Here is an 11,806-nt window from a genome sequence, read left to right as displayed (position 1 = left end):
AGGTACCCTCCTCTCCCGGTGGAATCCTCGTGTCAAGCCTCCCTCTGGTTTATGGCTCCCGTGATGAGCGACTGCTCCTTTGGTGGCCCAGGGATCATGACCGACGAGTTGAGGAACTTCCTGGAGCTCAACCAGCCCAAGATGAAGGAGGGGAAGAAGGACAAGTTCAGGGTCAGCGTCATGGAGCCCAAGGTCGGGTCCCACATCGCCGAGGCCACCGGAATCCTTTCCGAGTCCAACGACTATATCCAGGAACTGCTTTGTGCCATGCGGCAGCACTTTGATCAGTTCATTGACGAACTCAAGGTGATGGATTTTTGCATTTTTGCGTCTAGTTTCCATGTTTTATATTGTTCCCTAAAGATTCAACTGTCAAACATAGGATAAATCACATTATGGTCTCACTTGGGTTGTCGCTGGTGTATTTGATTTTAGAGGATTGTGCACGAGTGGGAAAAGTTTATTGTTTTGGTGGTATCAACGATGATTTTGCATCAAGTCAGTGCAGAGAGTTGGACAATTACTACCTTATGCTTGAACATAAGCTTATGTTGCTGCCAGTGTAGTGTAGTGTATGCTCTCAACACAAGATCCTTTACTTGCTCTGGTTTGGTTAAAGCGATGATGCCATGGATAAGAACACAATTTAAAAGGTATGTTAAAACAAGGTGGAAGCATGTTCTTTCTTCCAACATACCCTAAACCCTAAACCCTTTTTATTTGAACTTGTTAGTTGTTTTCTGGACTTTTTGAACCAATATATATCTGATTAATGCATGCCTTGTTCTGTGTTTTAGTTTGTTGCAAAACATATATGTGTTATATCTGATTAGCTCTGTTCTTGTAAAAGAATGCTTGTCTCTAACAATGTTATTCTTATTTCCCTTTTGCCCCTCTTGGGCTGCCAACGAGCTGAACATCAAGGGGATGCTGGACCTAACCTGCCAGACTATTGTCGACAATAGAATAGTGAGAAGGCTTTTATTTAATGTGCTTTTTGAAAATGACAATGTGTTGTGATGTTCTCCTCTTTTTGTTGACATGTATGTTGAGTAATATCAAGCCATAATTATATAGTCCCTCCGAGACATGCTCAAATGTAGTCGCATGTACAAATTTGTGTGGTTGAGGTGCAGTTTTAAGATGAGACATGTATATATGGAACTCATGGAAGGGAATTAGGACTAGAAAAATATATACATATGGGTACCTCCGCTATTGGAAATACCAATTATACAATCATCTTGTTAATTAATACACATCATCTTGTTGCAGCATCGTTGGTGAAACATATTTCTTGCTGGTAGATGTGCACTGGGCTGAACTATCTAGACAAGTTGTACCTATGGAGTAGTACTACATGCAACCTGATGGAACCTCCATGTTGTTTTATTGATCTACAATGAATATATACTACTACGACAGCATGTTACTATTACTAAATGTCATCCTTCTTATTTTCAGTAGTGATTTTGATGCATAAATGTTGGTGAAAATATGATGTTATAGTCTAGATATATGATGCAAAGCATGTTGTATTTACACACTTGCATCCAACTGCAGCAGCTGCACGACCGAGTTAAGGTGGGGGACACAGAGGTTGAGCTGCACGGGTGCAGATCATGTACATCGGCGCTCTTTCCGACGTTGACGTGACCAAACTGATGATGCAAGGCTTCTCCTGCTGCTCCTGCATGTCTTCGCCGACTTAGTTCTTCCACAGGGAGAGATATAAATCCTTCACTTCTTCACTATGTAATCTTCATATTACTTCTTCCATAAATCACCTAGTGCTCCTGTTAGTGAGATTCATCTATTATTTCTTTTGCAAAGCATGCAATGGTTTGGAGTAGTTTATCATGCCCTGATGGAACCTACATGTCATTATCATGTATATATATATTAAATGCAATAAATCAGGTTAAATGCATTCACTACAACAACCAGAAGCAATCCATTTTATCAATACTCCCTCCGTCCCAAAAATAAGTGTCTCAACTTTGTACTAGCTCTCGTACGAAGTTGTAGTAAGCTTCAGACAGTTATTTTAGGACGCAGGGGGTAGCATTCCGGTTAGGATTCTGGTTAAATATGGTTAAATGCATTCTGTTTTCTTTAAATCTAGTTGCAAGTTTACTATTTTTCCAGAACCATCATCTTACATTTTCGGCATTAGGCATTGTAATTTAGGCATTTATGTATAATTTTAGTTCTGGATGTGTTTAATGCAAACATTACTTTCAGCTGTCAAGTTGATTGTAAAATGTCTCATTAACTTCATTTTAGATAGGGCAACGCTCTGCGCCGGTGCGCCGGCCACATGCGGGCCGCCCGATCTGTCGGCCGCATGCACGCTGCACAGTCAGATCTGTTCTTGCAGCAAAATTCCTCGATGCAGCAAATTTCAACTACGATGCAGCAAATTTCGGTCACGGTTGCAACAAAAATATGGTTGTAGAAAAAAATATCAACGTGATCGTAGTAAAAAACGACGTTGTCGATGCGTGGTAGCAAAACAAAATATGGGTTGTAGCAAAAAGAATCCGGTGAAATCGGGTTGCAACTCTGACGAACGTATATGCAACTTTTTAAGTGAACGGTTGCATCAAAAAATGATACAAATTAACACAGTTGTAGTAAAAGTAAAAAAAACACCGGTTGTAACAAAAAATCCGACGAACTGGAGTTGCAACCAAACGTATATGCAGCTTTTTTACTGGACAAATGTAGCAAATAGAAAACACTTGTAGCAAATTTAAACGTGGTTGTAGCAAATCTGAGCGAAAATAATGTTGCATGCCAGGCGAGGCAGCCGCGCGGGCCGTGCGCGATCGGCCGAACGGTTAGGTCGGCGCGCCGGCTGCAAGCGTTTCCCTTTTAGATAGTGATTTTTGGATTTAGTATCAATTTATTGTTGGCATGGGCTATGCTCTGTACCTTGCTCGGTACCAATTTATTGCATTATTCTTTTAATTACTGTTAACTGTGATGTTAGATTTACTTTTATTTTGTTCCTAACTATTTTGTTGTATAACATGCAGATGTTGGCCTTTCATGTTTCATCGCGAGCATCAGGATAAAGAAGTCGGAAGAAGGATAGTTATACAATCACATTTATATGTGTGTTATATAATTTAGCAGATTGATTATTGTTGTTATTTGAAGTATTGCGTCTGTTTTCTGTCTATTTCGATTTAAAGATCGGTTGTTTAGGTATGAGCATATTTTTTGAAATCCGAAGAACATGACCTTGACAACGGGGACCTGGAAACTAGAACGCCACATTTGGGACCTACCTACTAAAACTTGACAATTGGGGTGCATTAAAAAAAGAAACACAAAGGCTACAAACCTAAAATAAAAAGGCTGAAATGCTAGGCCTGGCCCATGTAGCTCACGAAAATTAATATAAATAAAAAATAAAAAGGCTGAATTGTTGGGCTCGGCCCATGTAAAACACCTAATTGGACTGGGCTGATTCTTATCAATTGGTCGTAACTTTGCCACGTCAGCTTGCCACGTTGGATGTGACCTGGCCTAGGCAAATAACCATTGACCAAAACAATTGGTCGTAGAAACAACGACCTTTTCGTTTTGGTCGTTGCCTGTACGACCATTTCACAAAGAAGGTCGTTATAGTTAATTAAATACGGTCATCTTTTGACCAACTGTTTTTGGTCGTAAAAAGGTTGCAAATGAAAAACAACGACCATTTAGTGACCAATATTGAAGGTCAAAATTGGCATATTTCTTGTAGCGGCCATCAGACAAAGGGGGTCATTGGATTTTATCTTGACTTCATTCCTGACCTTAAGAAGATTGGTCCCCCTCAATCGTGGTATGATGAGAGACTGACTCGAAAAGGAACGCTAGGAGCATTCTTGGGCTTAAGCACACTATACACTTCTACAGAATTCTACCCTGGTGAATTTTAACCTTTTCAGACTTCATTTGAAGTGTTTTTTAATTTTAGGGTAATTTATCCTAAAGAATAAACTAATAGCAAAAATAATGAACTAAAAAGAATCAAAATAATATTAACTAAAATTATCAAATTATTGAGTTGTTAAAAAAAGTACTAAAAAGAATCCAAAAAATAATAACTAAAATTATCAAAGTATTTAGTTGTTAAAAAAATGAACTAAAAGAATCAACTAAAAAATGAAGTAAAACATTAACTAAAAAGAATCAAAAAAACATCAACTAAAAATATTTATCATAAAGATTTTTTTGTTAAAATCTTTAATAGGAAATTAAAATAACAAAAAAAATCAACTAACAAGCTTTTGTAAACCTCAGGTTATGATCAAAGTATAAGTTTGTAAAAAATTAAAAAAAATGCCCTCTTAATAGGCCACCATGGTATGCATACGACTAGAAACTCAACTATACTTGGGCTAGGATGCAAGCCAACGGAGCAATTAGGCCAAACAGGACAGAGAAAGTGTTAGGCGTGTACTGCCTGTTAGAGAGGAGCCCGAGAGAGGTAAGCCGCAGCGGGGTTTATAAACCACTACCAGCGCCTTTCGGTTGGTGACGTGGGAATAATCACCCACCATCCCGCGCGAGCGCCAGGACAAGCCCTCTAGTTCCGGTTGGTGGTTCCACCAACCTGGACTACATGGCTGGCGGTTTCGCGCCCAAAGGCTGGTGAAATTTACCTTTAGTCCCGGTTGGTGGCTCCAACCCGGACTAATGGGGTCCTTTAGTCCCGGTTGGAGCCACCAACACGGAGTAAAGGGTGGGGTATATATAAGCAGCCCTTGGAGAATTTCCCCCCAATCTCTCCCATTCTCTCACCCGACGCCGAACCACAACACGGCGCCGCTAGGCTGCTGCGCCGGAGATCGGCTTCATCGTGCCCTTCCCCGACGCTCGTCGTCACCGAGCGCTTCCCCAACGCACGCCGTCGCCGAGCCCTACGCCGACACCGTCGCCGACGACTCCTCGCCATGTGCGCTGCCCGATCCCCTCCTCTTCGCCGACCTCGATGTCGTCGCCTATGCCTCCCCCGACGCTGTCCTCGATCCCTGCCCCGTCGCCAACGGGTCTTCGCTGTGAGAGCTCCGCGATCCCCTCCTCTCCTCCTATCCCCCTGCATGGTGTCGATCCCGGCGCCACCGTCCCCGAAATTGAAGGAATTACACGCTTTAGTTATTTACAAAAAAACTCACTCATGTTTGGATTGTGAGCATGCATAAGAATGATGTGTTTATTGCTAAGTTTAACCATCTTTCCATTAAAAAACAGTAACTGTGTAGGGAGAGTGAAACTGAAAATTTATAATAAGGGATCACACATTGTAAAAATTATTAGCATAAATATAAAGAGGTAGATTTCTCCCAACCTCATAGGAAAATATTTACGTATATGTTAATTATGTTCATGAAGGATTTTTTCCCATTGCTTTAGGATTAATTCATTATCTACTCATAACCCACGGGGGATATACAATATGTCGTAATCTTTTGTTATACATCAAGACATAATCTACCTGGCTTGTGAATACCATATATCAACATGGTATATATTATTCAATTGTTATTGAATATGATACTATTTGTTCATCAAGTTGCTACAACTGGATTTGTATTAAAAAAAACTTGAAACATGGTAAGTAGATATATTTAAAATCTTTGTTATTAAATGTCGAATATTATCACCAAAATCACATGTGTTTTGGTAGCCTAGCACAGTAATACTTAAGGCCCGCATCAGATGGAGCTTCCTTGGCGGGTGCCCATTAGTCATAGTCATGTGCATGAGCCTCTTGAAGCCCTCCTACTAGACTCGTCAGTGGCTACAATATTGTGCTATGCTCTCTAAGGTGTGCTTTGCCTTGGGAGAATTTGTATGCCCAAGATGATTATGCTCATAATTCATTCACATTTTGACATTTTTGTTCCGGGTGTATGTAAAGAATTGAGAGGGAAACATTATCCTCAAGTTCATCTTGTGTATATAAGTTTCATCTTGGGTTTTAATAGCTTTTTGTATAAACTTGGTCAAAATTTACATGCATTTTCACAACTTGGTCAAAACTTACTCCATTATAAAGTTCGAGCAAGTTTATAGGAAACAATGTAAATTTTCACGACAACAAACTTATATGTTGTGAAAATATATTCAATGATTATTCTAATGGTACATTGTGCGTGTTAATACCTTTTTTATAAACTTGGTCAAAACTTACAAAGTTTTTCATATACTAAAATATTTATTAGTCTAATTTTCAAAATAAAGTAGTTTGGCATATACTTTATTGGAGCATTACTTTTAATACACAACTTCTTTGATTCAAAAAAAAACAAAGAATTTTTAGAGGATTGGATTCCTCGAAATTCTGTAATAAGATATTTATCAGGAATGCCCCCATTATGGATGTGCACAAGTTGATCCAATTTTTTTCTTATCTCATCTTCGTATTACCCTAGCTAGCTTCTATATGACACGTTGTCTTGTGTCGAAGTATTGAAGAAATTCATAGCTTCATCAGGCGCATGATGGTACAAAGCTCTCGAAAGTTCTTTTGGAATGGAGTTCCTGATAGGATAATTCGTCTTTTGGTACGAAGTTCAGCAAGAGTCTTCTGAATAGCGATATTCGGAAGGCTCTTGCTGAACTTCGTACCAAAAAACGAATTATCCTATCCGGGACTCCATTCCAAAACAACTTTGGAGAGATTTGTACCATCATGTGCATGTTACTTCCGGCTAATGATGAAGTCATGGTTTTCTTGAATCCTTTGACAGTAGACAACATGACATATAGAAGGGTAGATGAGATCATGAAAAATATGGACCATTTTCTGCACATCCAGAATGGCGCCATTTTGTTAAATCCCTTAAGTGTAACTGATGAGTTATACATGCATAGGTTCCACTTTGTTCTGCTAATCATTAGGCTTGATGAGGGACTAGTTCTTATCTTGGACTCACTACATAAAGACCCTACAGAGTTGGAGTCGGTTACTGAAATGCTCCAGAAGTAAGTTCAATCATTATCGAACCATATCGACAACTTTCCTTCATTTCCTGATATCAAGTAATCATTTTCTTTACCATGCAGAGTTTGGAAAAATTCCACCAAGAAAGTTAAGGGTGAATGGAATAAGGAGCTGCGATTTACCTTCTGCAAAGTAAGTAGTACTAGCTAGTTCCGCGCATCTTGATTTTCATTCATTCTAGCTAGTTTCAATACCATCATCATGCTTGATTATTATTTTGATTGTACTCTATTCCCGTAAAGTACTGCTTGAGGCAGGAAACCGAGACTAATTTATGTGGATAATTCGTTTGTGGTTGGATTCACCACACAACCCGTGAGAATGGCAGATATTTTAAAGAACTTGATGTACGTAAAAAATATTCATATATATATTGACCCCCTTCTTTAAATTAGATCAAGCGGAAGCGGAAAGAATTCCTACCAACTGATCGCATACGAGCAATTCAAAAGGAATTGGCGGGATTCTTTGTTGAGCATGTCATGCCAACAGACGGGGAATATCATCAGGATTTCCTTACCAATTTTGGTGGACGATAGATATTAGCTAGTTAGGGATCGCAAGAGATGTTATATATTATATATATGCATGATCGTGTACTATATGTAGTAACGTTGAGTTGTTAAACCAAGCACGGAGAAAGAGAGGTCACTTCTCTCTATATATGTTCATGACGATGTTGTGTACTTAATGGTTCTTTCATTTGCTTACTAGCTAGCGTCGAGTTCTCTCCATATGTAGTACCTACCATCGACCAAGCACGAAGAAAGAGATGTCACTTCTCTCTATATGTAGTAGCTAGATAACACAATATGAAACCCCTAATAAAACCCTCCAAAACCCCTACCCCCCCCCCCCCCATTTCAAAAAAAACTCAACGCGTGCAAATTGCTGACGCGTGGCTGCCTTTTGATCCCAGCTGATCTTACCAATCGGGACTAAAGGTCCTCCTGTGTGGACGCCCCGCAACGGCCACGTGGAGCTCCTTTGAACCCGGTTCGTAAGCCAACCGGGACTAAAGGTTTGAGCCTTTAGTCACGATTGTTTTGTCCCGGTTGAAGAACCGGGACTAAAGATTTAGGCCTTTAGTCCCGATTGTTTTGCCACGGTTGAAGAACCGGGACTAAAGTTCCTCTAAAATAAAGACTAAAGCCTTGTTTTCTACTAGTAATATATATCGATGTCGTGTCCAGGTTATTTGGATTGACATTAAACGTGTTGACGTTATGGCGCCGGCGGATGTGTGATGCTTGAAACGTTGGGAGAGAGAGACACACACTAAGACAAGTGCATGACGTGGTGCGCCTAACTGCCCATCAACGCTGAGCAAGCAAGTGGTTCGTCCATTAACTGCATCTAGGGGTTTTAGTTAGCTGTATCGGTGCATGCCACGGCTTTCGAGCGGCACGTAAAAGCGGGCTTTATTGCTTCCAAATCCGTCAATGGAGGCATGCCATTCCCGGGCATGAGATGTGAGACGAGAGCTAGCAACAACTCGCAAGCTAGCATAGATTGTTCTTTTCTTGCAGCCAGTTAGCACATGCCCAGTGCCTTGTGCAAACTGGAAAACCCTCGAGGAGCCGGAAAAGCTACGGCTGAGAGTTTCTCCACGTGGGTGCATGGATGTGGTACTATGTAGTACCTAGCCGAAAGAAAAGCTAGTGGAGATTGGACAAATGATTTGGAGAATCTATGGAGGCTACTAGCTTGGAAGTACAAGCAAGCTGGTCACGCAGAGATGAGATATATGCACTACTTACTTTTGGGAGTCATGTGTGAATGATCCAAGGACAAAGTGGTACGCATAGCTTATCTTTCTTGCCTTCTTTTCTTGCTTTCCTTTTGGAGATAAAAGGCATGGCGAGATAAATGGAATCTGCTCTCGCTTGTATGGTGTTGCTACTATATTTCGTTCTTCTTTTGCTTTTGGACAAGACCCGTAGCATATATTATTGAAGTATTGTTTTACTACATATAGTTATACACAATTCCTCATACTTCTATATAATACTCCCTCCGTTTCTAAATATAAGTCTTTTTAGAGATTTCATTAATAGACTAAATACGGATGTATATAGACATATTTTAGAGTGTAGATTCGTTCATTTTGTTCCGTATGTAGACCCCTAATGGATTCTTTTAAAAGACTTATATTTAGGAACAAAGGGAGTACTAGCATGTTGTATTATTGCATTGCGTCTAAACCAACTTCTAATGTAGAGAAATAGGGTTATGTGAAATTTGGCTCTCTAGACGGGTCATTAGCATGTCCCTTGCGCAACGGTGACCAATACGAATAGCTCGAACTACATGCATATTTATCGCTTCAGAGAAACCACGTGAAAAGGCCAGACGCTTGAAATGAAGTCGTTGGGACTTTGGAAGATACATTTAGCACATAATTAAATATGAGTGCACAAACGTTTCAATACCAATCATTTGTGCAATTGTACATTTGCATATACTTATAAGTAACATTACACATCATGCGGAGAACAAGTTTGTATGAGGAGACCAAACATAGGGACAAAAAAAAGAAACGGAAAAAACTGTAATCACTTTGCTATAAAATAGTGATTTTCAAGTTAGCTAGAATAAACTAACTCTAGTTTTTCCTACATATAAGTGGCGCGTCTAACTCAGCACCAGCATGCGGACCATAAATCGTATATGCACGTAGCCCTTTTACAACATAGAACATAAATCATGGCCATAAATCATTGCATCTTCCAAATGTCCTCCAAACTCCAAAAATTCTCAGCAAGGCTTTCAGACTCGGAGAACCCTTGTACCCATCCAGACAACTCTGAGTCTTGAAGCTGGAAAGTTTGGTTTGGTTCAGGCCAAAACCCTTGATTCTGCTCTTGCACCCAATCCCCACCGTGTATCATCTCTCCGACGCTCGCATTTGCACAGCGTGCTCCATCATATGACTCCGATGCAAAAGAGTCGGACGATGATGTCACCATACCAGAGCTCTCCATGTAGCCCGTTGGTAGCCTAGACACAAGGTGGTCACCAACTGTAGATGCTTGCTGGAGGTGGTGGTCAGCGAGGCGAGGCATCCATAGATACTTCATGGCATCCTTGAACTTGCTGCTGTTAGCATCACAGTTGAGCTGCTTGGCGTGCTTTTGCACCCTTGTCCTCCAGTAGTTTTTGATCTCGTTATCGGTCCTCCCAGGAAGGTGTTGAGCTATCTTGGACCACCTTTCATGCGCACGAATCAAAGGGGCAAATGCAATTAATTAGGGGAACATCCATGGTGCATGAAGAAAATCAATTAACTGTGGCATCTTTTTTTTGGGGGGGGGGGGGGGGGAGCGGGCGGCATGCACGATAATTTTTTCACATTAATTGACAAAGGATACAAGTAGTAGGAATCTAATTAGTACTGTATTTAGTAAGTTCAATTTTCACTAACTCTAGTAAGAGCGTCTGATATACACTACTTATACGTGTGTGTGTGTGTGGAGAAAATGAACTACAGTTAATTTATCAACATATCTAGCGAAGAACGATGCAAAAAAAAAACATATCTAGCGAAGAATTAGAAATAGATAACTAGTTTGAGAAAGACACCCAAACATGAAATTTAACGAAGCAATAAGTAGAGACAGCTAGATTGATAGTACTCTCCAAATTAAATCTTTGGAGAATAGAAAGATAGAAGAGGCGTGCAGCTTTGATGCACCGTCTGTGAAGTGAAAGAGAAAGGCATAGGCATATGGCGCATGTGGCCATGCTGCAATCCATATGCATCCTATTCCCATTTAGGTAGCAAGACTTGTACAATCTGAAGTGTGTCATCCGATGGAGCTAGCTGGAGGCTTTCAATTTGATTTGACGTGCAAGCTAGTCCACATCTAGCTAGCTAGGTTGGACTTGGAGCTAGCTGGCTGTACTGGCCAGTTAGTACTGTACGGTGTGCGCATGACATGCGACGTTTGATTGTTGTTGGAAATTACCTGTTGCCCCAGCGAGAGTGGAGGTCGAGGATGAGCAGCTGCTCGTCGGCGGTGAAGTTGCCGCGCTTCACGTCCGGCCGGAGGTAGTTCAGCCACCGCAGCCGGCAGCTCTTCCCCGTCCGCTTCAGCCCTGCACCAGCATGCATGCACCCACGGTCGGTTACTTCAGAGCAGGCTCAAATTAATAAAGAATCAATTGAATAGTCAATCTGCATGGACGGAGGACGGTTCATCGTCGTCGGCCGCTGCACGAGGAAGTAGACGTACCTGCTCCGCGGGCGAGGGAGTTCCAGCGGCCGTCGCCGTGGTCGGCGATGTAGTTGACGAGTGTGAGGTCCTCCTCTACGGTCCACGGGCCACGCCGGATCTCCTCGGCGGCCTCCTCCTCATGGCGCAGAAGGTCGTCGTCGAACTTCATCACGGAGCACGGCATGGTCGCGCCGCTGCTGACACCGCTCCTCCGCTGCGTCGACGATGATGACCATGACGCCATGTTCTCTTTTCCTTTTGCTTGGTCTAGAGACAGAGAGGGACGGAGACTAAGCTAGTTTATACTTGACAAGTTGGAGAGTTGGATTAATGAGAGACGGAGATGTCAAGTAGTGAAGTCGTTTTATAGTGCTTTGCGAGAGGGAAGAGAAAGTTGAAAAGTGAGGGAGATGAAGAGAGAGAATACGCACGTGGTGAAATTTGTCGGAGAGAGGGAGAGGGGACGGGTGGCGCAAGGCATCCCTCTCCGCGCGAGCATCGTACAATTGAGGCCATGGGTCGGGGGAGCTCCTATACGCTGCATTTTGCGGTGACTAACGACGGTTTCGCACAAAGCGAGCTT

At 41.6% G+C, this 11,806-nt stretch overlaps 1 protein-coding gene across 1 annotated transcript; it reads right to left on the bottom strand.

Moving 5' to 3' along the window:
- Positions 1 to 9,408: 9,408 nt before the first annotated feature.
- LOC123396706 (transcription factor JAMYB-like) lies at positions 9,409 to 11,560 on the bottom strand. Its single transcript, XM_045091560.1, has 3 exons — positions 11,242 to 11,560; positions 10,975 to 11,104; positions 9,409 to 10,216 (listed from the first exon to the last, which is right to left on the bottom strand). Exons 1-3 carry the CDS (start codon positions 11,465 to 11,467, stop codon positions 9,724 to 9,726), a joined length of 849 nt encoding a protein of 282 aa, XP_044947495.1. The 5' UTR covers positions 11,468 to 11,560; the 3' UTR covers positions 9,409 to 9,723.
- Positions 11,561 to 11,806: the final 246 nt, after the last annotated feature.

The sequence above is a fragment of the Hordeum vulgare genome, chromosome 5H (assembly GCF_904849725.1).
Source record: "Hordeum vulgare subsp. vulgare chromosome 5H, MorexV3_pseudomolecules_assembly, whole genome shotgun sequence".
NCBI lineage: Eukaryota > Viridiplantae > Streptophyta > Magnoliopsida > Poales > Poaceae > Hordeum > Hordeum vulgare.
This window is presented reverse-complemented; position numbering and strand designations above follow the sequence as displayed.